The sequence below is a fragment of the Cygnus atratus genome, chromosome 6 (genome assembly GCF_013377495.2).
Source record: "Cygnus atratus isolate AKBS03 ecotype Queensland, Australia chromosome 6, CAtr_DNAZoo_HiC_assembly, whole genome shotgun sequence".
NCBI classification, from domain to species: domain Eukaryota; kingdom Metazoa; phylum Chordata; class Aves; order Anseriformes; family Anatidae; genus Cygnus; species Cygnus atratus.
Window position 1 is genome coordinate 24,104,270 of NC_066367.1, and position 25,500 is coordinate 24,129,769.

Below are 25,500 nucleotides of genomic sequence, written 5' to 3' on the forward strand. Positions count from 1 at the left end.
GCAAGAATTTAAAAAATGATCGTGCCTTGTTCGAGATCAGAGAGCCAAATATAGACCCTATCGCGTTTCCTTCCCTCCTCCTTCCGAAGCGCGGCCTTTTGAAGTGCACTTTAAATGGGATGTGGATAATTGACTCCATGAACACCCGAGTGAGTGCTCTGTTGGTTTAACCGATTGGTCTCAGTTGCTGATTCCAGTTTTGTTTTGGATGATTTTCAGCCCAATTGCCCCGTCAGCTACAATTAGGACCATTGATAGGACAGTCGAAAGGTCACCCATGGCTCACAGCAGCAGCCAGGAGCTATTCGCCCCGTGGTGTTCTCAGCTCCGAGGTCGTGTGTGTCGACGGTTGGCTCAAATTGATGGTCATTGCCAGCCGGGGCATAAAACTGATCAAAAGGGACATAGGGGGACTGTTTTACAGGAGGATAATTGACTGAGAAATGAGGTCGTTGTGAGATGTAACATTTGGATGAACTTTTCTTTAATGAGATGAGAAAGCTCCTGATTCTGTATAAAGGGGAAATTTTGAACTGCTGGGCTTCCTCCATCCCGCCAAAGCTGCGAGAAAAGGAAATAGAAGTGGGACAGAGCAGTGTGTGTATCCTGTGACTTCTGCAATAAATCTCTTGCTGTCATGGTCGAGTAACATCTGCCATTGTTTGGGGTTTTGTGCATATATACAGCCAGTCTCTGCCATCCAAGATTTACACTTGGAGGAATAAAATATATATGGAATTATACAGACCCAAGAACCACTTGGAAGACCCCAGTTAGAGATGGTCCACTTGCAAAGGAGGAGGTTGTGTGTGGTGAGGTTCTGCAAGGCTTTGGTTTGGTGGTGTTTGGTATTTTCCTTAACTGCTTGGATGAGGGAAAAGAGAATATACTGATTAAATAGGCAGATGACTGCAAGCTGGGAAGGGTTTGCCAGCAGCCGGGCTGATAGGATCAGACTTCCAGGTGACCTTGCACAAACTGGGGGAGTGGTGTGAAAAGAAACATTTGCGGTTTGGTCAAGACAAACAAGGCTTTGCAGCCTGGCAGCAACAATCGGCCGTGCCAGTGTGGGATGGGACTGTTCCAATTAGGTGAAAGAACACTACAAAGAAAATGCAGGTAACTTGTGGGCGAGGCAAGAAACAGAGCATGAACTTCAAACAGGGTGATTTTGGTTAGACTCTTTGGTTAGAGTCCAGATTCCACTTCACAGGGGATTTTTAAGACTGTTGGGCAAATTTTTATGAAGAGGGACATAGTGACAGCCAATGCTGCTCTGAAGCATGAGTTGGAGGTCTGCCTATATCCCTGATTCCTCAGGGTGAGGTGAATATTTTCCCCACCCCTTTTATTCTAATAATGAAATGTTAACGTTGCTGTGAGGGTCCCGTGAAGAATTGTTTGATCGTAGACCAACATTTTCCTCAAGCAGCTTGATGGAAGTTCTGCAGCTGTGGGCGCAGACTGCAGTGAAGTCTGTAGGAACATCACCTGAAAAAGGGGGTTTGGGTCTGGTCTTGCAGGAACGTACAACGTGCACAAATTCCCCTTGTATTTCTACAGAAGCACTTTATGCAGACTTCCATGAGGCCCAGAGGTCAGGGTGTTGCACTGAGCGTATTCCTTTTAAATCTCGTCTGTGGCTTGTTCTCGTGAAGATTGCTGGTGCTTTTAAAAAGCCTAGCAGCAGGAGACCTTTTCTATCAGTGTGTTTCCATCCATGTTTGGGTAACACAATGAATGCAGATGTAGTAGGAAACTTTTGATTATCTATAGGATTTTTCTGTGGCAACTTCAAAGCTCTGTGGTTAGTTATATTCTGAGGCTTTAAATGGATATGTAGTGTGTTCAGAACTCTTATTTAATTTTCCGGTTTAATCTATTGTCCAAACATCGTTAATGTTGTCTTTGAGGCATGGGACAGCTTTGATGGAGTCTTTTTTAATTTCTGGCTGTCACCCTGTGCTGCCATAAACAACATCCTGCCTGCTAATGAGAAAATTCAAGTTAATGCAGTCACATGTCTTGTGGAAATAGATTGGAGTGGCTGGAAGAAAAAAGAAACCAGCTCTGCTCACCTCCCCCCACAGCTAGCACTAGCATTTGGAGTTCTGACGGGGAGGAGAAATTTCCACAAACGAAGATACTCCATTGCAAAGCAGCATTACCAGCTGAAAATGAAATTATTTCATAGATGTATCTTTAATTCTTTAATCTCCTCTTGTGAGTTATCTTTTCTACTTATAAACATCTAAAACCTCACCCATTAAATACTGCGTTGGGCTCAAGTGTTCCTGGCAAATTCAGGCTTGTGGAAGCACTTGACTCGTCAAAGCGAGGGAGCAGGGTACACCGTTAAATACACGTGAAGCGGCTGCATGATGTTGCTGTCCTATGTGTTGCTTCCCCCGCCCTCCCATCTCCTGAAAAAGTTTCTGTTTAGAAAGTAAAACCCGTGTGTGTGTATGACCTTGGAAAAACTTGGCGGAAGTTTGGCGGGGGGCACAGCCCAAGGCAGGCCGGCCTGGTGTTTGCTCTGTGTTAGGCCGCGTCCCCGTGTGCCATGCTAAACGTCTGTTGGGAAGTGAAGGATTAAAGCGGCATGGGCAAATGAGAATAGATGTTAACTGATCTCTACAGCAAGTTTTCCTCCATGGAGACATTTCACAGGCAGGTGTCCTGCTTGCTCGCAGGCAGGGCTCGATATGGGGCAGCAGTGCCCACATCGAGCAGTACCAACCGCTGTGCTCGCCATCAGCTATGGCCTTCCCTGGCACTTGCACCCATTTAACCACATTTACCTCTTCCCCCTAGTAAAAAAAAAAAAAAAAAAAAAAAAAAAAAAAGACATTTGCCATTTCAAACTACCACTGAAAGCGGGTAGCATAACCACGCAGGGGCAGGCCTGGTGGCTCTGCCACATCCATGTCGCATCTGAGGCTTTCCTCTCTCCCTCCCTGTGTCCACAGAGCACGGCTTCGTTGGCTACTCCGAAGAGCTTTTGTTCAACAACACGCTGCCGGACTACAGCCAGGGGGAGTCCTTCTTCACTGTTTTTGGAGTGTTCTTCCCAGCTGCCACAGGTACTGTGAGTTTTATCCTCCCCTTTTCCTCCACAGGCACATCTCCAGATGAGTAGAAGCCAGGGGGGTTTCTGCAGCCCCTTTCGGTGAGCGCTCAGCCAGAGCAGACTCATGCAGCTGATTCAAAATGTACGGCCTTTCCTGCAAAGCCTCAAATTTTGCACAGTTCTGTCTGGTTTGCTTGAACGTGCTCTGCTTTCTCTCTGTGGCCAGAAACTGCTCCTCAAGTCTGTGGGTCGATCTGATGGTATCATTCCCTCGTTGCCAAGGATTAGGCACCGATCTTGACCAATGCTTCCAGGCCACAGGATACCAAGCCTTTTTAGTAGTGCCGATCATGATTTATTTTGCTCGATAAGCCTTGTGATTAGATTGTGCTGGACAGGTGGGAAGGGGACAGGAGGGCTTTCCCTCCAGCCTCGCGGTGGCTGAGCTTGGTTGGTGCTGTCACTCAGGATGCTGACTATCTGCACTGCCTGCTCAGCAGAGCTCAGGCTGGTTAAGTTTAATTGGATGCTTTTGTGTTATTCCTTCCCTTAAATTAAGAGGAAGATCGATGTCCCCTCTCTACAGCTGGCACTCTGTAGTGGAAATGAAATAGCTATCAGTTGGAGTTACAATACCTTTTGTTAATGCTGGTTTTTAAGCTATAAAAAGTACTGATTATAAGCAGTTTCCATAGAGATGAATCCTTGGATTATAGGATGAATTTGCAGAGGATTAGCTCTAAGCAACTAGCTGAAAGTTGTTGGCAGAATTGCTGCAGTACAGAGAGACAAACTAAAAGGTTTTGTGAAACAGATGAGCTGGAGGAACAATCTTCTACCAGACAAAGTCAGACATACCTAGAGCAGGATCTCAAATTTTCCTTTGAAATCCTCTCTCTTGATTTACCTGGCTGGCTGTTGCCTCCGGGTAGGCTTCCTCCTGGAAAAAGAGCCTGCCTGAACTGTTGGCACTGTGGAGAAGTTGGCTGCTGCCCTCTTCCTTATCGTTTTGTCTGGCCCACACGAGTCCCCCAGCCACAGAAAGAGACCTTCCTCGTGAGCCCTACCACTGATGCAGGAAAATGTTTTTTTCCAGTTCCCTGATTACAGAAGAAGGAATAGTTATGACAAAGCAGAAAATTGTGATGGTTAACCATATTAAATGGTTCTCCATCACTGCTAATGCTTGGCTGCTAGGAAGGCGGCCAAAGCTAATAGATATAATTTATTTAAAGCCCTGACAGCCTGTTAATTTGTTAGTTAGTGGTAGTAACACCAGTAATAATGTTAAATATTCTCCCAAAATACAGTTTGGGCTGATGTGTAATTACTTTGGTTGCTGCAGAGCTTTTTCTTGTGTTCTTTTTAATTGCTTGGTTATTTAGAGGATTTAAATTGTTCTTTGGAGCAGTGGTGCCATATAACACCACCATTGTTCCTGTTGGTGCTGTTCATAGCACTGCAGTGTTTAGGAGCCTCGTGAAAGAAAACACAGCGCTGTGTTAGGTACTCTACATGGGAGAACTTGTGATCTGATTAAGGAAGATTAAAAAGGCAGGAGATGGGAGTCGTGGCTTCTCTGCTCCAGATCACAGCTGGGAGCCCAGTGCAACTTCAGAGGTACTGGGAATAAAGCTCACATCTCCAAGAGCTGGTGCAATGCCTTATCTTGCATGCTTACCTATGCTGGGGGCTCGGTGCTGGGGCTGCAGAGGGGACACCAGCTTTCTCAGTGTCCCACATGCTGCAGCACAGCTGCTTCCCACTGCGTTGTGGGCAAGAGGATGCTCCCTGCCTGGAGTCGGCCTCAGCCCACCAGGAGGACAGGCTGTCTGCGAGGCTCCAGGTGACATGTCAGGGAGGGTTTGGGCAGTGGTGTTAAGAGCAGACTAGATAGATGTGATGCAATTTCCAGGCCTCTTCTGCAGGGCAGAAAGGAAAGGAGTGGCAGGGATGTGTGAGCGTTGCTGCCTGGCTACACCTCTGGTTTGTGCTCCTGCACCATTCCCAGCACCATCCCAAAGTGGTTCCCACTTCTGTTGGGACTCCCTCGGTGATGGGGATGTGGCAGCATCAAAATCCTATGCACTAAGCTGGGTGCAACCAAAATTTAGGGAGAGTTTCAGCAGAACAATATGCTGTTCGGTTTGGGGGTTTCCTTTGAACGTTTGCTTTGGGTCAAAGTGATTTTTCAATGTTATGTTTACCTTTTATTATTAAAAGTTTTGTTTGCTCTTTTTAATTTTTAGCATATGCTAGTTTGCAATCTAAGACGCTGTTTTGGTTGTTTTTTTAATGTAGGAAATTGTGAAACAAGATGTTTGGGCCTTTCTGTAATGAAATGTTCCTCTTTGAAGTGAAACTATTTTGATGTCCTCAGGATAAGCTCTTTATTCTCCCCCGGAAATCGTTATCTGAATTCAGCTGGTTTAAGTTTGGTCTCTGGGATGCGCTGGAAAGTGTTTTATAGTTGTCTATTTCTACCCAAAATAGCTCAAGAAACTATTGAAGAAGACGACTCAGATTTGCTGGCTTAAATCGGAGACTAACACACTTGCTATGGAAGATGTGAATATACCATATAGAGATGCTGTGCGTTAACCAGATGTTTTTTGAGTATTTGTAATCACCTTAACGTGCATGTTTTGCTGCCGTGTTGTGAAAGGCAGCTCAGCTACCTGTCTAAGCAGGGGTTTTTGTGGGGAAGGAGGCACAGGAGCTGCCTGCCCACATCACGCATGCGATTGCTCAGCAGCCACACAGCTCTCAGTGCAGCAACAAAATGAAGTTAAACATTTTTATGGTGCAGCGAATGGTTTTCTTTTCTACTAAACCCCCAAGGTGTACTGTTTAATGAAAGGAGTGTGTTGTCATGTGATGCGAGAAAGTAAGATGATGTTTGAAGTGGCGTTAGTGGAAAATGTAGTTGTACTGACACCAGTTCTGAAAAAAAACACCATACTTGGCACTTGCAAAATGACAGCAAATAGATTTAGAAGTTTTGGGCTAAGTTATCAGATGATGTAAACTGGCGCAACTCCACTGAAGCCTATGGAGGGGTGCCAGCTTACATCAGTGGAGAGTTTGGCCCTTTAAAAAAAATTAGCTGCAATTCCTATCTCAGATTTTCCATTCTTCATCTCTTGGTGAAGGGAAAAAAAAAATACAACACTTTTACACTTTATAGTGAGTTTGCTGAAAAATGCCATGGGTGTTTGCAAGCAGTTGTATCTGCAGGTTGAAAGCCATAGCTGGTAGAGCTGTGTGCCAGAGCTGGTGGAGCTGACGACTGTGTCTAACCTACAACGTAGGTGGTCCCCTAGTGCACGTATCCACCGTCTGGATGACTCCCAGGACAGGATTACGCTGGGAATAGCAGCAATGTACAGACTGTCTCGGCCATAATTTCCTGGCTGAGCTGACCGTGTTTTCATGCTTCCTTGTCCAGAAGCTTTGTCATTATCTGCTGCTCTCTGAGATAATAGCCAGTGTGGAAAATCCAGCCTGCTATCTCGTTGGAACAGAGAGGTGGGTAATTTTCTCCGTGGACAATCCGCAGATAGGATTGCTTGAGTTCAGACAGGATTGGCTGTTTCCTTGAGGGGTAGGTCTGTGTCTGGAGAATGAAATGTCCCAACTTCTTTGCTTCATTGAGTTAGTTTTTTTTTCCTTCTCTTGAGTAGCTGAAGTCTCTGGAAACCCTGTTTTTGGCTACTTGCAAGGCAGACTGGTTTGCTGTTTGGCAGGGGGGTGACCGAAGCTAGTGCTGGTGAAATTTGTTTGGTTCCTTTTGTCCTTTCATTGAAGAGTGGGCTGATTAGTCTGCTGCTCACAATGATCTTCTCAGCACTGCTCTTTGGCAGCCGACACCCTGTCTGGAAAGTTACTTTTTGGGTGGTGGTGGTGGAAAGGTGGCTTTGGCACGGTGTGTGCTTCTGCACTAGCAGATTCCCCATAATCGCAGCACGGAGCAGACAGCTTTGGGCTGAGTGGCTGGGAATACCCACGTCAGTTCTTTCTGTGGTGGCCTCGGCCTGTGGCAGTGGAAGCTGTGACTCCCTGGTGACCTCGGAGGTCGTGAGGAAAGCTGGTGGTGGTGTGCACTGCTCTGGGTCTGACCCCATGTCGCTGCGGGGCAGGGATCAATCATCGATCTCAAGATCCCACTTATGTGGGTTCTGGAGGTCATCTTCTGGCTGCTCCTCGGTATGTGTGGGTCTGTGGGAGGGAGGCGGCGAGGTGAGCGGGGCTGTGCAGTCATCACTGTACGGGTGACTCACATGGCTTCAACTTTTTCATATTCGGTCCAGAAAACGCCATTTTGGTGTTTCCCCAGTGCTTTGCTGAGCTAAGAGCTTGGATGAGGAAGAGGTGAGTCAAGCTCAAGCTGGAAGATAGAAAAGTGGTGCCAGATGTTTGGGAAACTTGGCCAAGAGGTACTTTAGATAAACAGCTGTCCTTCTGACCACAGCTTGCTCCCTTTGGAAGAAAAATTCAGGGCATTCTGTGTTCTCCGCTTTGCCCTTGAAATGCAAAGTAGCATGTCACCAAAGGGTGCTTTATAGATGCTCCATTTAGTCTGCTGTTTTTGACTGTTTCCATGGACTTCTGCCTTCCTAACTTGTCTCACCTCCAGCTAAGCTTATTGTATAACCCTTGAAAAAGGAGCAGTGCTTGAACAGCACTTGGAAGCTTTACCTGGGGAAAAGCTCACCAGCTGATGGGCTTTTAGCAGCCCTACTCAGATCTATGTCCATGGAGTAGTCTTCCAGGAGAAAATTAACAACTCATTTTGATTTTTAAAGTCTTCAGTATGGTCGCAAGGATTCAAATCTGGTCTAAATCTGGAAGACAGCTCCTCTGGGAGCAGAGAAGTGCCAGGGGCGCGCAGGGACTGAGAGCGGCTGCTGGGGCTCTGGCCTCGGTGGGGGAGAGGATGACAGAAAGGAATGGCTGCTGGATGGGCCTGGGATGATCAAGGGGAAGAGAAAAAAAAAAGAAAAGAAAAGAAATAAAGCTCTGGATCCTTAGCTTGATGTGTTTGGCAACATGTGAGTGCCTTGTGCTCATTAACGTGCTGTCCTCACAGCAGCACAGCGAGCAGAGGAAGTGTTATGATTCCCATTTAACAGATGGGGACACGGGGCTGTGAAAATGCACAGGAAAGCCTGGGATGGAGCAGGCAGTTGAGCCTCGGGTCCCTGATTAGCAACCAAATGTTTGCTCCCTGGTGGCCGTCGATCTGTGGCCGTGCAAGGTCTTTAGAGAAGACGCCCATCGGCTGAGCTGGGTTTGTCCCCTGTGCCGTGGGATTTGTTCCACAGCTCCTGTCCACCCTTTGCTGAGAAAATCCTCCCAAGCAGCAGTCAGTGTTTGAGCTTTAACATGCAATTGTTAAATTGACCAGTTGTCCTTGTCTGGAGCTGCAGCCACTTGCATTTGCAGCCTGAGAGGCTGACTTGGTCACTCCTGTGCCCTATGAAACGGTGAATGGCTGCTGGCGTTGGCAGCTGAGTGGCAGCCCTACGTGCTCCCTGCTTTCTGCCTGCGAGTGCCGTGCTGTTGGCATCCTCATCCTCATTGCTCTTTGTTACTGGTCTCACCTGAGCTCCCAGCAGGGTCCCGTGGGTGCTGTGGACTGGCACCTGGCCCACGCGGCATAGTGATGTTTGTCCGACATCCAAGGGATGGGACAGAGGTGGGCAGGAATTAATATGTCAGGGAGGCTCTTGGCCTGCCTTCAGATTGTCCAAATTCTCATCAGGAATCCAAATCGCAGATTCTATTTATTTATAGCAGGTATCTGAAATATTCTAACAAAATTTGTGGGATAATTTGATGAGAAAAGGTGTGCTTTCTTGCCAAGTCTGTTGTGACTCCCTCTTCAAATGTGGGTAAAGTCTCTTAACCCTTTTGTAGCTTGGGTTCTCAGTCTGAATGCAAAGATTTTAATCCTTTGCTCCATCCTGTTTCCTTTTCCTTTGTTGCTGGATGCTAATTTGTTAGGCTGAGGTCTGTCCCTTGTCATACAGTACCCTGTACTCTGGCCTAAAATAACACGTCAGTACTTTATTCTTAGTTCTACCGTGTGTTTTCTGTGACGCTGGGAAGATCACTTACCCGCTCACAGCTTCTGTTTTCCTATCTGCAAAGCAGAGATAATGCCAGCCTCCCGGAGCCGTGAGCGATGCCTGCGACGCGCAGCCCTTGGACGGAAGGTGCCACCTACGTGCGGAGCCTCTCATTCTGCCCTCTAAATGCGCCTGTGATAGCCGTTAACAAGCACAAGCTGCTCTGCCATCGCGGCTGTCCCTTGTGAATGTGGGCACCTGTAATAGATCTGGTCTAACCAGCGGGGTCTGGGCAGGATCGGACAACCTGCTGAATGTCTTGCAGTGATGAACGGTGGCGTTTTTCTTTTCAACACTCAGATGGCACTGTTTTCTGCTATGGTTGCATTAAGATAAGATGGGTTTTGTTTGGATTTCTGCTTTTTCATCCCCCATTCTCCCCCAGCATTGTTCAAACTGGACAAAGGGTTCTTTGTAGCCATGTTAGCAGTAGCTCCTTTCTGTTAAAGACAAGAGCAGTTACTTACCAAGCAGTTGATGGGAGCCAGTAACCCTATCCGTGGCAGTGCAATGAAATGATATAGTTACTGTTCTGAAGTAATCGATTAAGTGACTGATTAAATTATATTGCATATTATAATATGTCATGTATGCTATAACTTAGATTAACTCTAAATTGTATTTATGTCTACAAAACATAGGTGTGATGGCTGGGTTCAATATGAGTGGAGATCTCCAGAAGCCTGCTACCAACATCCCCCTAGGGTCTCTGGCTGCTATTGGCACCTCGTAAGTAATAGACTGGGGAGAATTTACTGTCTAGAGCCTGCCCTGGATGTGACCAACCCATTTCATACTCCCATCAACCTTTTATTACTCAGCCATCTGGAAAATTAAAGTCTGGCTCTCATTCAAATCCTTATCCATTACCACCACCTACTCCGGGCGGGTTGGAGAGGAGATTCGTTATGTGGATACAATCAGTCCTTCCTCATTCTTCAGCCTTCCTCTGCCGGATGGGATGCGTATTGGTGCTAGAGCAGTTGTGCTGCTGCAGCCCGGCTGTTCCCAAGCAGTATGCAATGTGCTGCAAGGCTTGGAGCATGTGGTTTTGTCACTTCTCGCGGCTGGTCTCAAAGCGCTCTCGGTGCAAAAGAGGAAAATGCAGTTGTTGTTATTGGAGAAAATGGTACCAAGGGAGGTAAAATGACCTGCCTGCCTGCAAGGCCAGGGGAGCACAGGTGCCCTGCATCCCTGGGCAGAGCAGTCCCCCTGGAAAATGCTGTTTTCCAGGAGTAGTAGAATGTTATGTGTTTAAAATAACTTTGGTAAGTTCCTGCCTGCTTTCATAGCCAACTAAACTACTTATGAAAATATTACATATATTTGCATACCCAGGTTCAGACGGAAAAGAGGGACCTTCTGAATTTAGTGGGATTCTTGCTGAAACTGGTGCTCATTTTCTTTTGAGTCAGGGGATTCACATCTCTGCTGTCCGGACTTTGCAGACAGCCTAGCTTATCCCTCTGACCGAGTGCTGGAAAAGCCAGAGATACCGAGGAGGATCATGGCTGAGGTAGTAAATTTGACACATTCAACACTGCTGCCAGATGAGGGGACCTGCATACGGGCAGGATGGGGTTATTCCCAGTGTGCACATCAAGAGTGCAGGTGTCCTCACCTCAGGGTACCGTGCCATCGCTCTGTGGCTCTCCCCACTGCACTGCAGTGGGCAAGTGATATGTGTGGGTGTTACACCAAGCCTTGAGGCTGCCGTGCAGGAGCAGCCAGGACAGGGTGACTGAAGACCCAGTTTACAGGTTCTTGGCCGCCTTCTGGCTCTGCTGGTGGGCACAGTTCTCAATGGTCATGTCTGGTTGGTGAAAGTAGTTTGTTTTTGTTGCTTGCAGGTGGTTTCTGTACATGGTCTTTGTTTTCTTGCTGGGAGCCATTTGCACCCGTCAGTCCCTCCGCTACGACTTCATGATAGCAGAGAAGGTAACTTGTTCAAAAGATTCAGCGTGGTGTTATATAATGCGGCTTTCAGATTTCCTTTGGCATTGTTGAAGTCTTGAACTTCTCCCAAATCCTGAGCAATTTGGGTGCCCATCTCTCATTGATATTCGGGGGATTTTCCCATTGCAAATCCCAGTGTACAATTGATTTGAATAGCCTTGCGTTCGCCAGCATATCCAATAATGCTGAATCTTGGCGTAATCACCCGGCAATAGCTTGAAGAGCTAAAATATGCTAATGTTGTCCAGTGATAAATGCTGTATCTTATTCAATGTATTCTTTCTCATTGGTGAAAGCTCAGACCAAATTGAAATCTCTAAAGAGCCACGCTGCTTATCTTTACTAAGTCAAGCGAAGCTTACGTTTTCATATCGAGCGGACTGTAATTGCAGTGTGAGCAGTAAGATTATTGAACTCGAGATGTTCCACGTTGGTGTATATAAATGAAGGAGGGTTGTAGTGTTACAGACAATGAACGTTACCATTACAGGCCTTTGAAAAGAGAGCAAAGATTTTTGTGTGTTGCTGTCTTACTTTAAATGGGATATGTAAGAGCTAATTTTACAATATTCAGCATTATACAAAATCATGGCCTTACAATATATAACTGTTTTCCTAATTAATTGGAGATGTTTTCCGTTAATTTTATTTATAATATGATTTTAGTCTAAAATGTCAGTTTGAGACTTAGACTTCGTTTTCTCTCAAAGTAATTGTAGCCCTAGACTTCCTCCAGTCCCCAAAATAAGCTCCAGGTTATTGGTGGGGCTCCTATGACTTCCTGCTAAGGTTAAAAAAAAAAAAAAAAAAAATCTGTTTCAGGGAACAAAAAGAATGAGTCTACGTTCTTTAAGGCAATGCCTTTGTTATGTAAATGAGACAGAGTTAATGGATGAAAAGTACAGTAACGAGATGGCACTTATAACTGAACCAGCTGAAGAGAGATTTTTGAAGCTATGTTTTAAGTTCAAAACCCTCTGTAGGGAAAAAAAATGAAAAATCTCCCAGTAAGTGAATCTGGAGATATTCAGTTACGTTAAATAACAAACAAACAAACAACAAAAAAGCAAAATCAGTTTTCTCTTCCCTTTCTATGGTACAATCCATATACTCATGTGGTTTCTTTATTACAAGTTGCTTTATATTTTAATGACTTTGTATGGACAGAGAGAAGAAGAGGTCATTCATTATACATTGAACGTGCAAGCTCCCCGTTTTCATCAGTCACAGGTGAACGAGTGTTTAGTTGCTTTTCTGCCTCTCAATACTTGTTTGGCTTTTTAAACACAGAAATGAGATTCAGTAATTTCCCTTCTTAATGAGCCAGAAGTGCCAATTTCTTACGAAGTATTCATACTCTCTGTGCTCAAAACCAACAGCAAAACCTTTCATCAGCCTCAGTGAAAGGGACTCTTCCCCTCTGACCCTGATTTGAATGTCAAGTAGTACATTTAAATGCAAGCATTTTTGGCAGCTAAACTAATATATGATGTATGGCACAATTGATTGTTTCTGTCAAGTATTTTTCAAACCAGGCCTGTACTGTAGGAGAGGGAAGGGAAGTTCTACTCGTAAGACTCCCACGTCCAGGGTCTGTCCATTTGTCTGATGGAAGCTGATACCTGCTAATCTTTCCCTCAAGTTTGTTCTGTCCCACAAGATAAAATTCCCAAGGCAAGTGGATTTTCATGGTGAAAAGAAGTATTTGGGTGGCAGCAGATTGGTACGGTTCTGAAACACGACATTAATTTTACATGTCTTCCCTGAGCAGCAAGTGTTTTCTGTCTCTTTACCCAGTCTCCTTTTTGCCACATGCTGATTTCATAGATAAGAAAAAGGCAGATGTATCTGCAATCATCTTTAGACATGTAAATTTGTGTAATTGCTGCTAATAAAGTATATGCCACCTGACTTCAACAGCAGCAGAAGCTCGGAGGATGCAGAAAATGGCAGCAGGTCCATTTAGATGTTATTTTCCATGAGGAGGAGGGCAGGAGTGGAGGTCATGAAGTGAGTGAAGGTTGAAGGGCCTGCAGCGGGTGCTGTTCCCTGGCACCGTGTTGTGTGCACCTCCACCTGTGCTTGCAGCAGTTGACGCTGGGGACCCACGCAGTGGTACACCAGTCCTTGCTCCTGTTTGACAGACCCTGAGAGCGTTTTGTGTCCCCAGAGGGAGAAGAGGGATGCTTTCAACTCCATCTGAACTTGGCATTTCCCCTCCAGCTTGCCTCTCCCTGCAGTCTGGTGAAGGCTGATGTCAGCTCGGGGCTCCCCCAGGAGATGGCTGCACCCTCTCCCATCCCTGCCATCCCTCTGCTTGTGTGACGTTTGTAGGAACTTCCTACACTCAGACCTGTGTCAGACTGAGCTGAGATTAAGGAGCGTGTTCAAAAATCATTTGGAAACATCTGGCAAACATGGTGAAAACAAGTCTTCCCATGGAAAAATGAGCTAAAAGCCTGTTATTAGCAAACCAAGAGGAAAAACCCTTAAGTCTCTGTATAGACAATTTGTATTTTGGCCTGTAGAAGTTGCCCATAACTACAGGGTTCACGAGGACCTCCCTTTGCTCTCCTTGAGAAAGGTCAGAGCTATCAGGCTTCAGCTGAACTTCGCAGAGTCTGTGGGTGCTGGTGGCCGTGCCCGGCTCACAGCTTGCTGCTGCTGCAGCCCCGCCAGGTTTCCACGCCTGCAGGAGGTGCTACGTGGTCGCACGGGCAGCTCGAGGGGATGCTCACTACAAACTGGTAATAAAACCAGCCTTGGAGCACTGTGGCTTTAAAGAGTTTGAAGTTTCACATTGGCTGAAGGAAATTCTTTACTCGTTGAAGACAGGAAAATAAGGTCATTGTATTATATCCCTTGGAGCGTATTTTTTTTTGAGATGCCATTTGTTTAAGTGGCAAGTTTGATTTGGTTTTACTGCAGATTTTCTTTCAGGATTGGTTTTCCCCTCTGGGACGCAGGGGTTTGTCTTCCTGTTTTGGATGGTTGGAAGCCTGGGTAGCTTTTCCTGTACGATGTGCTCTGTATATAAGTGATCTCTCCTGAAATAAACTCACTTCCAGTTACTTAAGTGGAATCTAATAGCTGCTGCTTTGCTGCAATTGCTCCGAGTGACAAAGAATTTCTTGGATATGAGCTTGTCAAATGGCTCTGTTGGTACAGGATGTTCGGTATTAAATTACTTCTATGGGGGTAATTTTCCCGTATTAATTGCTTGTACATTATACCACAGACCAGTTAAATTGCTGCTTTCCCAGGGCTCGCTCAGTTCGTTTTGCAATGTTACAAAATGCAGGGGGTTTCTGAATATATGTATTTAAAATCGCTTGCAGGTCTTCAAAGAATGAAGTAATCAACTTTGCATCCTCTCTGCTTCCTCCAGGTATCCTTGGTGGGTATCTTGTTTTTGCTAGGGCTGTACATCTCGTCCCTGGCCTCCTGCATGGGAGGGCTCTACGGAGCACCCAGAATCCTGCAGTGCATCGCCCAGGAGAACGTGGTCCCCATGCTTGCCTTTCTTGGACACGGGGTTAGTGATCCTTTCTCTGAAATTCCTGTCAAAACCTAACCTGAGGGAAAACTGTTGATATAAGGAGGCAGTATTTCTGTGTGTCTGTGGGGCAGGATGAGATCTGTGCACCCCGTCTCAGCCATGCCCTGCCCCAGAGCTGTCAGTCCTGTCGCCGTGCCAGGACAGCCCTTCCTGGGCTGTGGGACCTCCTCCTTTTGGTCCTTTTCTTTTGAGATGTCTCCAGGAAAACAGCCACTTATGGTACAACTTTGCCTGTGATTTGTTTTTTGCAAACACCTGATCTAAGCCCATGCTGATCATAATCGTGACCCAAGGTACTTAGCTCTTCCGTGCCCTCCCTTTCAGGGCAGAGGCCTGAAGCTTTTGTCTAACCACTCTAGTCAGATGGATGCTAGCTGCCTCTTTATCTTCTTCTTTCCTTCACTTCCTCTTTGAAATCTTCCTACCTTCTTTGGTGACCTCAGAGCTGAGTACATCGCTAGTCCCAGTGCAGTGGATTCAGTTTGTGCACGCTGGAGAAGAGGATGTTTCTTTACAGGGTGAGGTGCCTTTTGGGCTCAATAAAAATAATAACAAGAGAGTAGATCTGAAAGGTTAATTTAGGGGGCTGCTAAGCTTTAGATATACTTCAAAACAAAGCCTTGCTTTGAATATGACAAGAGGCTTTTTCCTTGTCTCAGTCACTAATCCTCATTCACATGAGTTGTTCCCTTGAGAACAGTCAAAGTCCCAGTCACTAAGGATTGTGTAGTCTTGGGCTATACGTTTAGAACAAAGTATTTCTTATGGACTTCCCTTTTTCTAAACAGGGAGAAAAAAAATCCATTGCTCTAAATAACCTGCAGCATCTAACTGTCTGTACTGAGCAGCTGGGAAAATCTTAAGATGTTTTACTCCTTCAGAGCAGCTTATAAATACGGGAAAATATTTCACAATAGTAATATTTAAGATTGTTTTATAAGTATAATTATCTCCTCTATGTCATTTTGTATTTCTCAAAGCAATTGTTGAAAATTAAAGTCAAGATAATAGTAATAAATATAGGAGAATCAGGAATGGTAACAACAGCAAAAACTTCCAGCGACTGAGGATAGTTGTCAGGCAATCCCAGAACAGACTGTTCTCCATGTGGCAACACTTGCCAAATTGTCAGTGATTTAGCCCTAGGACTGCAAAGTTGATTCCCTTTCTTCTCTGGTTTTCTGTCTTTCTGTAATATTTTCTCCTCTGAACTCTGTCTAGGCAGAGTGCCACAGTGGAAGTGCTCAAAAAGAGGTGAGACGTTAAAGCCAGATCACTTTACCCGTTCCTTCTCTCTGCCACCTTGAAAATTGTCTAGATTTGGTTCATGGAGAGTTAATAAATGTAATTTGCCCTTAACAATCTGTTCCACATCAGTTCTTCTTTTCCATGGTTTAGGAAAGTGTTGTAGTCAACATAACCCCAGCTAATGTGAAGGACACTATTGTTTTCTGTAGTGTTAAACCTAAGCCAGAGGCATCCTGAGATCGTACCATCTGTTCCCTATCTCACTAAGTCTTTCTAATACCTAAGATGTTTTCTGAGAACCATGTTCACTTATCCCTGAGACATATTTCTCATTTCATTGTGAAAAGGCGTAAGGTCCAGAACCAGTCCCCTTTTCTATTAATAAGTGTGGAGGAAATAGAAATAGTTTCCATTTGAGCTGTGTGTTTATTGGAGAAGCACATGCAGTAAATGAAAACGTAGAATGGAAAATGTTCCCTGTCTCGTGCTGGTGTTGGTGTGAGGGGGCTGTAAGAGCACCTTCCCAGCACGTTGCTGAAGTGCATCCCTCAGCTGCCACAGTGCTGGCAGAACTCCGTGTTGTGCCAAGATAACTTAAAGCATTTCCTTTTGATCCTTTTCAGAACCGAAGCTTGTTCTTAAGGGACATTGCCATGGTTTCAATTTCTACCTGTCTTTAGAAAGTCCTTGGAGGTGAGGAGTACGGGACAAACCCCGATCCCAAAAGGGCCTTGGCAGGGGCTCTGATGGACACTTAGCATCGTTTCGTCTGACTCTCTAGCAATGACTGAGAAAGGGCATATTAGACTTAGGGTTAAAATTTGTGAGCTGATGGCTTAGTCTCCCTGAATGTGCTTTGCTTTGTCTCTCTCTCTCATTGTCTCCCTACCCTAACCCTACCCCACAGGAGAAGAACAAGCTGTGTTTCTCCTGGTTGCCTGCCTTTCTGACCGATGCCTGGTGTTGCTGGTGCCCCCAGCGTCCTTTAGCTGCTAAACCTTTCTGCTGCTTTCCTCCTGGTGCTGGGCTGATGTAGCTTTGGTAGAAGGAAGGAGGAGATGCCAAGTACAGAGTCCCAGCAGATCATGGATTTAGCTCAGCCTTGAGTCAGGGCAGGGCCTGAAGCTACTGATACAAAAATGGCACAAAAATACAAAAATTAGAAATGAACAGTTAACTCTAATTAACACGTTTTGTTGCCAGAACACAGCCCAGACTTCCCGTAGGCCCCACATGTCTCTCTGAAGGTTTATTGCTGCTTTAATGACATACTCTGAGATACAGAGTGAGACTTGATGAATTTTTCCAAGACAAAGATTGAGTGAGGATCAGAGGTGAGGTGGGAACTCAGCAGCTTGTGGCTTCCAGTCTGTTCTTTAATTTATTAAGCCAATGGGCCTCTGCTTGTGTGCATGGGGGTGTGTATTTCATGACTATGCATGTACCTGCAGACTGCCGGGGTAACCATTCTTTACAGCTGAGCCACCAGGGACCCTCATGGCAAAGCTCACGAGTATTAATTTAAATATGTTTCTTTTATTTATGTAATAGAAAGGACCCAACAGGACTCCAGTGGCTGCGATTTGCTTAACAAGTCTCATTACCATGGCTTTTGTCTTCATTGGGCAAGTGAACGTTCTTGCTCCGATAGTGACCATCAACTTCATGTTGACATATATTGCTGTTGACTATTCCTATTTCTCAATCTCTTTGTGCTACGATGATCAGCAAAAAGCTGGCAAGACACAAGTGGAAAACACTAAGCCTCACTCTTCCCAGCCTTTGATTTTCAACAAGCCCTCCAGCCACGCATCAGATGGAGTAATTCAAAGCAGATCGAATGGCACCTTGCTGGAATTCACAAAAGACATGGACCAGCTTTTTAAACCATTTCGTAACGAGCCAAGTGCTAGCAAAAAAGGAGCCGAGAGTTTAACCCAAAAGGTCAAACAGAAAAAGGTGAAGAAGCCAGCCAAGCAAACGTTACAAGACAGCTTTCTTCTGGATCTCGATCACGATGCTCCTCCAGCTCAGTATGGCTGGGATGAGACTGCAGAGTCCCACCACGAAAGCTGGCAGGACCTCACTGAGCAGGGCCACCAGCTGGAGGTGGGTCCGTACTGGTCGCCTGCTACGGACACCCAGGGGACACCTGAGCTGCTGGAGCAGGGGGAGCAGCTCCGCAGCCAGGCGCTGGCGCTCTGCAGCCAGAAGGTGGAAGGTGAGTGTGTAGAAGATGGGCATCTTCATGCTCGCAGGGAATTATCTACAATCTTAGTCCTCCTGGTGCTTTGCTGGAGGCAGGCGAGAAACTAGCTTTATACGGGGCTGTCATTCAGTGATTCATAGCAATAATATCTTTTATTACAGGTGAGGGTAGAGTTCATCATAATGAATCACAGGAGAAGTTCCAATGTAATTTCCCGTGGAAGATTAATCACAGGAAAGCAGGCAGGACTGTATTTAGTGTAGGGCTGTTTACTGCATACTCATTATTCTACAAATGCAATCTTAACACTGTACATTAAAAACATTTTGAGTGTTATCTTGGGCCTTATTTCACTATGATGTGGAGTAGGAGGGATGGAGCCTTGGGAGACTAAAACTCTGTCTGTGGAAATGAGATGATCCCTGTGCTGCAGGCGGAGGCTGTAATTTGTCATCCACAGCTAGGAATCTGAATTTATTTCATTGGCAATATGGGTGTTTTGCCACAGAGGTTGTCGTCTCAGATCTGTAGTCTTCTATCAACATTAGTCAATTAAGCTTCATAAACCCATGTGAGGGAGAAAAGAATTGTTTCTCTTCTTTTACAAACATGGAAACTGTGCCTCAGTTTCCATCATAGGCAATGACATCTGTGAGGCCTAAAGATAGACTCAGTACCGAAGTTGTAAATTTTTTTTTCTTGATCGCCTTTTCTGCTTTCATTTTAGAAGTTTTGGTTAAATTGTGCCATGCCCAACTGTCAGCTAGAATTTCTGGTTTGGTTTTTGGCAAAGTAGAAAGAGACCAATGCTTCAGCTCATTTTTAACATTTTTTTTCCTTTTCTCCTTTAGAATCATCTGTAAGGCAACAAAATCTAGAACTGGGAATTCAGCAAATTCCAGAATCATTCTACTCCCGATTCTGCAATCACTGGGTTTCCTTTGCTGGTGTAAGTAATTTTCTTTTATTTTGAGCACTGGTTTGTGACTGCCGAAAATGGAAGGAAATTCATCACTTAGTGTAAATACACTCTAGTACTTTCAAATGGCTTTTGTTTCTGGTATCCCAGGAGGTCACCTGAACTAAATACTTCAGAGACCATGGGCCCAGCGGTTCAATTTAAGAGAAGGGTAGATGACATTATTTAAAACAACAACAGCAATAAATAAACAAACTCCAACATCCTAGGACTTTTCTAGAATTAAGCATACATGGCTCGTTGGGAAAAAATCACCGTGTCCCTCTTTTCGCTATGAATCAAACAGCCTGCTTTTTCTTGCCATGGAATGGACTGAGACATCAGCTTCAAAGATGTGTTATTTTTATATATGAAACAGTTTCTGCGAGCTCGGGGTGGGGTTTCATTAGCACTGAACTCCTGATCAGAGCAGCCTGGCTGTGAAATTCCACATTTTGAGGGAGGAAAGTGGAGCATTCCTCCAGCATGTTACTTTAAAGAATAAATAACTTTTAAATAGCTTGTTCCTTAAGCCACTGAAGAGTTTAAGACATTTAAATTCTTCTTGGGAAGATGGATTAATGGGCAGATGACAGGAAAAGGGTCAGATATGGATAATGAGTGAACCATCTGGCTTTGCTGCATGGATGGGGATTTAATAGCTGTACGTAAAACATAACAAACACCCTTGAACAACATACTGAACCCTTCTAATTTAATCCTCAGATAGAGTTTGACACCTACTTTTCAAATTTGCTGCTCTGGCTGCCAGCAGCCAACTACTGGAGAAAGGTCTTGCCAGACAGTGGCGCGGTGGGTGGGATGGATGCTGGAGGCTCCTCTCTATTGATGACATCTCTAGGAGGTTGCAAGCTAATGCTCTCTCTGGGCTCAGTAACTAATGGGGCCCCCGAGTGCTTGTCATCGTAGGGTTCAGAGCGGTCAGCTCTGCCTTCGTGGGGGAATTGGCACAAAGAGATGACCGATGTGCTCGTTAAAGCAGATTTGGTTTTCTGTCAATAGTCAGACTTGGGATGAGTTTGCAACAGAGCTGAGAAGGTATCAACAATGCAAAATAAAATCGCAGAAGAAAAATCAGATACACTTGTTCATCCAGGCTCCTTTGTCCTCTGCCTTGTCTTCAGGCTTCACCAGCCACGTCAGCTGTGACTGCTTTAGCTCTTACGTGTTGTCCCTTGTCTGTGCCTAGCCTGATCTGTGAAGATGCTGCTTCTGCCCCTACTCATATGTCCCTTGAGCTACTTCTAACCCTGCAAGCTGGTGAGGCTCCAGATACAGCTTCATGCTCCCAAATAATGACCCGTTTGGCTGATGCAGCTGGGAGCTCCCCGTGGGCTAGCTAACACTTCCATGTCCTACAGCTGGTGTATGTTTGAGTAGCTCGAGCAAAAACTGCCTCTAGGACCTGAGGCAGCTCGCTAAAAGCTACCTGCATGCTGCTGAAGGTGACAGTGCAAGCCTGTGCCGTCCCTTGTTTATGACTGAGACCAAATGAGGCTCCGTATAGCACGGGGAACTCCTTGCAGAGAAACCTCAGCCATGCCATACCCAAATCTTTTTTGGTAACGCTAGATAGAAATACTTCATGTGTGGCCAAAAGCCACTCGCCATAGAGTGCTCTGGAGGCAGGAGATGACGTGGTTCCCCCAGGGACCTGCACCACAGTCCTCAGCTGCTGATGCCCAGGAAGGTCCATCCACCCATGTGGTTGTGGCTGCTGTCGTTTCTCCCATGGGCTGGGTGTGGGCTGTGCAGTAGATCTCGTGCAAGGAGAACCTTGGCTCTGTCCCCATCATGGGGCGTTGTTAAGAGGCAGACACCTCAACAGAAACACTCATCAGGGTAAAGCTGAGTGTCTGCATCCCAGGTCTAGACAGTGCACAGCACTCCTGAGAGGGCCTAAGAAAGATGGAGGTGCAGAGATGCCATCAAAGCACTGGTTTTACATGAATGTGAAACACGAGGTTCAGCATTTCTAGCACTAAATAAATAAAAATGCAGTTACTGATGCTCTCATAACAGCTTGAGAACCCCAGTACTGCCTCACTTATTAACGAGGTTTTATTGGAGTTGCAAACCATGCTTGGATTGCAAGATTCAAGAATAAATTGCTGAAACCATGTGAAGCTGCGTGTGAAGGTGGGTATTCCTCCTCGGGCACATGCTGCCAGCTTTCCCATGAGCCAGAGCAAAAGATGATCAGAGCTTCTCTGGACTTTGCAGAACAGCAGTCAGATTGCCAGCAGTATACCACCTCACTCTGGAGCAACCCTAAACCTTGTCTTTTCAACAGGCAATCGTGTCCCTCATCATAATGTTTGTCATTCAGTGGATCTACACCCTTGTCAGCCTGGGAGCAGCAGTTATTCTGTATTTCTACATTGGCCAAGTGAGTCCAGGACTCCCCCTGGGTGGGTAATTTTTTTCTGTGTTATTAAATCTGCTTAAAAATTCATTAAGCTTTAATTTAACTTAATTAGGAATTTTGATGCTTGTGTTTAATATGCAGGTGGCACAGTGAGTGGTGAGATTTGATTTCTTTGGTAGTTTCAATGCATTTTATGTCTGGCTCTTTAATATTTGATTCCAACTGTAACTAGCATTAGCTTGATAGTTTGCACATTGTGCTTGCTTTTCGGCTGTACTGTACTTTAAATGGCAAAAGCAGATACTGAGACTTAACAGGGATGGCAGATTGCAAAAGTATCGTGGCAATGAGAACAATCTGTTGTAAAAAATCTGTTGTAAATACATTTTAATAAATTTAATTAATCGGTCTAAAACCACCTGAGAAAACTTTAATGAAAACAGGAATTATGACAAGTATCTCATTAAATCTCAGCATTCATAACTGCAAAACAAGAGAGCCTTTTGATTCCAGATCTAAACAGGTTGAATATGTTAGGAACGTAATCTGGGAAAATACTCTTAGGCAAAGGGCTTTAAAAAGGTCTGTGCATGTGATGGGCTTAAACAAGTTCAAAATTAAATATTGAAGCACATTGAAAAAGCAGCTCATAATTGCATACCCCTTGGCACGGAGGCAGGAGAGGTTTGCATTGGTCTGCTTCTGAAGGGAGAGGGTGATAAACACACAGTAGGTGCCTGCTTACGTCCATATGCATACACGTGTATGTAGGTGTATAACGCATACGTACCTGCATGCATGGATGTGCAATGTTTTGTTCGGCACCTGTGAAAACCTAGATGAGAGAAGTCAAAAGAACCTGAGTTTGTGTCTTTTAAACAATGCAGAGGTAGCCACCCGTGTTTATTTAGATAAAAGGTTATTAGGCATTAGGGAAGTAGGTAACAGATTTCAGAAACCCATGCTGTGAGAAAGCAAAAATTGGTTGTCATTCAGGAACTATCGATGTATCACTCACCAATCTTTCTACTACAACTGATTTCTTTTTTATTTATCTGTATGGGATGGTGGAAAAGAGTTGCTGTGAGCAATCTGAGTTAGCGTAAGATGTCCCTGCTCTTGGCAGGGGAGTTGGACCAGACGATCCTTACAAGTCCCTTCCAACCCACACTGTTCTGTGACTCTGTGAATTAGTTTTTCCTGCTTGCCATTTTGTATCTTTTGAAATACGTAAGTTTTACTTTAACAAACTTTTTGTACTGCCCCTAAATACTAAACAAAACACAAATAGTGTCTTCAGGCCTTGGGGTTTTCTTTGCCTTTGCTTACTCACTGTTATATCTTGTTATTTCCTTTTGAAATATTTCCAAAAATGACTTTAAAAAGAATTTCTCAGTGTGTGATTATGGAAGGTGACTTGAGAAATGACAAAAGTAAACATTTTTGTCTTGGTTTGCTTTGCACATGCGTTCCCATGCATACTGTAGAACAGCACATGGCAAAGAAGTTAAAAATGAACATGCAAACTTCAGCCTGATTTTTATTTGGTTGTGAGTGAAAATTATTTTTGCAGTCACACCACATCAAATGACCCATTTTGTTCTTCAAAAGACTGCATGACCATTCTCTACAGAGAAGTTGAGACAGTGTCTTGAGAGATGCTCTGAAGTAAGGACTAGAGGAAAACCTCAGGAGCAGTGGCTCTGCCACAGGAATGCTCCATGATTTTGATGGGTCCCTCCTCCTCCCTCTTTCCCTCCAACAGCCTAAAAAAAAATCCAGCAGTTGTTGCTGGGTCTCTGCTGTCCTCCCTATCCCTCACCACAGACTTCGGGGGCTGCTTTTGCTGCACTTGTCTGCTCCTGCAGTTAGCCAGTGCAGGAAATTAACTCTACAAAGAAATCCCAAAATAAACCTTGGTGTCGTTTTAATAAGTTAAACCAGCTCTCCGTGGGGACAGCCAAGAGGAAGCAGTGAGACCACGGCCACCGTGGCTTGGGTCAGCTGAGCAGCTCTTTCAGTCTCCCCATCCCTGCAGTGGGAATGGTCTTTGCAGTCTAAGGAGGAGAAGGTGCTGCAGCTGGTATCTTTGCTTTGGCCACCACTTTGCTGGTATTTTAACAAGCTGTCAGTCTGGGAAGGAATAGCTGTTCTCCATATGAACTTTGGGTTAGATTCTCGGCAATCACTTAAAAGCCACAGTGAGTGGGAAGACTTCAGAATTGTTCTCACAATTGCTAAATCTTTGTGTACTGAAAGCTAGTAACAAACACGTCAGTTTGGGATTTTATGCAAAGATTCAATGGTGAAATGCTGTTACGAGGGAATTAGCAACATACTGACTTTTCATGCCTCTTCTTTGTAGGAGCAGCAGCGAATTTCAGTTTGTTCAGCTGGATTAAGTCGGCTTTGATCACCTCATGCAGGTTGGTACCAGTCACTTGGCAGAGATCAAGGCAGTGCTCCTTGTTCCCACTAATGTGCATGGGAAGAGTTGACCTGCTTCGTACCTCAAGCAGTCTGTCTGGCCCTTCTTGGGGACCTCAAGTTCTTAGTTAAAGGCAAATAGGGCTGTTGGCTCCGGTTAGCCCAGTGCTGACGTAGCCCAGTGGCTGCTGAAGCTTTCTTGATCTTACTGTCCAAACCCCAAAGGTCTGTGCTCAACCTTGGAGGCTCAGCTTGAACTGAAAAACGTGGTAGTAAATGAGGAGTAGGAGACTCCAGCTCTCCAGCTCTTCCACCCACGGCAGGTGGTGAACTGCTGTGGTGGTGGTGGAACAGGTACGCATGTGCCAGCTGGGCTGGAGTTTCAGAGGGGAAATTTGGGGGGAAGCAGCAATAGCTGCAGAAGCAAATAAAATAAACAAGGTCTTCAGTGAAGGAACCATTCAGTATCAAGTTTGTATGGGATTGCAGCAGAAAATATCTTGGTGTTTTCCTTCTCAGAAGGCCTCAGGGTTTTCGTTTGGTTGGATATTAACTGGTTTCGTTAATTTATTTTGATCCTATTAATTATTAATTTTGTCATGGTTGGGTTTTCCATGGGGGGTAATGACCATCCGTACTGCTGTACAGAGCAGTGGGATTTGGGGTTCCTAATCTGTTTGTCTGTTTTTCTGTTGCAGTGGGGGAGCAGTGTAGTAAAGACCGCATAACATAAGCTGCCAGGCATTAGGTGTGCAAATTTGGTGGCTTCTTTAAAATAAATGAAGGTCCAGGCACTTAGGCACGTTGGCACATGTGTATGCCTGCCTTGCAAGCTCCTGTCTCTGCCCACAGTCCCTATAATATGGCTACATGCCTTTTGTGGCAGAGGTGGCTCAGGAGAGTGGCCAGAGGTGATGGGACCTCTCTTAGATCCCCATGGAAGGTCCATGGCATGGCTGAGAATAGACACGTCAGGTCTCCTGCATCACCATCCATCACTGCCTCTACCAGACCAGTGGATTTCCCCAAGTGTCTGGGGCTGCCTTGAAGACCCACCTGTCCTGCAAACCTTTTTTTCTGTGAAAAGCTTCGTTCACACAGCTGCGGCTGCCTCTCATGGCAGTTGCATAAAGCTGCACACTTCTCTGTTAGCAGGATGAGAGCCCAAGGCAGACAAGCTACACAGAACAGGAGGAGCGAGGGGGTGTCAAGGGTGTGCTCTATGCTTTGTGCGTGTCTCATTTGGAATAAGGGGTTGCCCCCTCCTTTCTCCCCCTCACTCACCATGTCTGCTGCACTCCTAACACGAGCCAAAGCCAGGGGTGAGGAGGAGAACAGGACGCACGGGGCCGTGCTGGACGTGCTGCCAGAATTACTCATTGCACGGTGAGTCAGACCCTGCTGCTTTGTGTCCCAGGCATTTAGCTGTCCTGTTCTGCCTCGGTGTACGGCCGCATCCACTGCCTGTAATTTTGCCTTGTTGCAGCTATGATGATGGAGCAGTTTTTCCTCCCGGTTGCCCCTCGGCACTTCTCAACCCTGCCTGTTGTCAG

At 45.4% G+C, this 25,500-nt stretch overlaps 1 protein-coding gene across 5 annotated transcripts in view; it reads left to right on the forward strand.

Annotated features, from left to right (window-relative positions):
* The window catches only part of SLC12A8 (solute carrier family 12 member 8), a 53,212-nt gene that overhangs the window by 25,477 nt on the left and 2,235 nt on the right, over positions 1-25,500 (forward strand). For 2 of the 5 annotated variants that reach the window (XM_035536769.2, XM_035536775.2), the window contains 9 exons: positions 2,970-3,083; positions 9,843-9,930; positions 11,052-11,139; positions 12,325-12,387; positions 14,546-14,692; positions 17,516-18,185; positions 19,025-19,122; positions 21,446-21,563; positions 23,886-23,946. In XM_035536769.2, coding sequence (XP_035392662.1) covers positions 2,970-3,083; positions 9,843-9,930; positions 11,052-11,139; positions 12,325-12,387; positions 14,546-14,692; positions 17,516-18,185; positions 19,025-19,122; positions 21,446-21,563; positions 23,886-23,946 — 1,447 coding nt within the window. The remainder of the gene's footprint in view (positions 1-2,969; positions 3,084-9,842; positions 9,931-11,051; positions 11,140-12,324; positions 12,388-14,545; positions 14,693-17,515; positions 18,186-19,024; positions 19,123-21,445; positions 21,564-23,885; positions 23,947-25,500) is intronic. The other 3 variants (XM_035536771.2, XM_035536773.2, XM_035536770.2) reach the window with 3 other exon arrangements.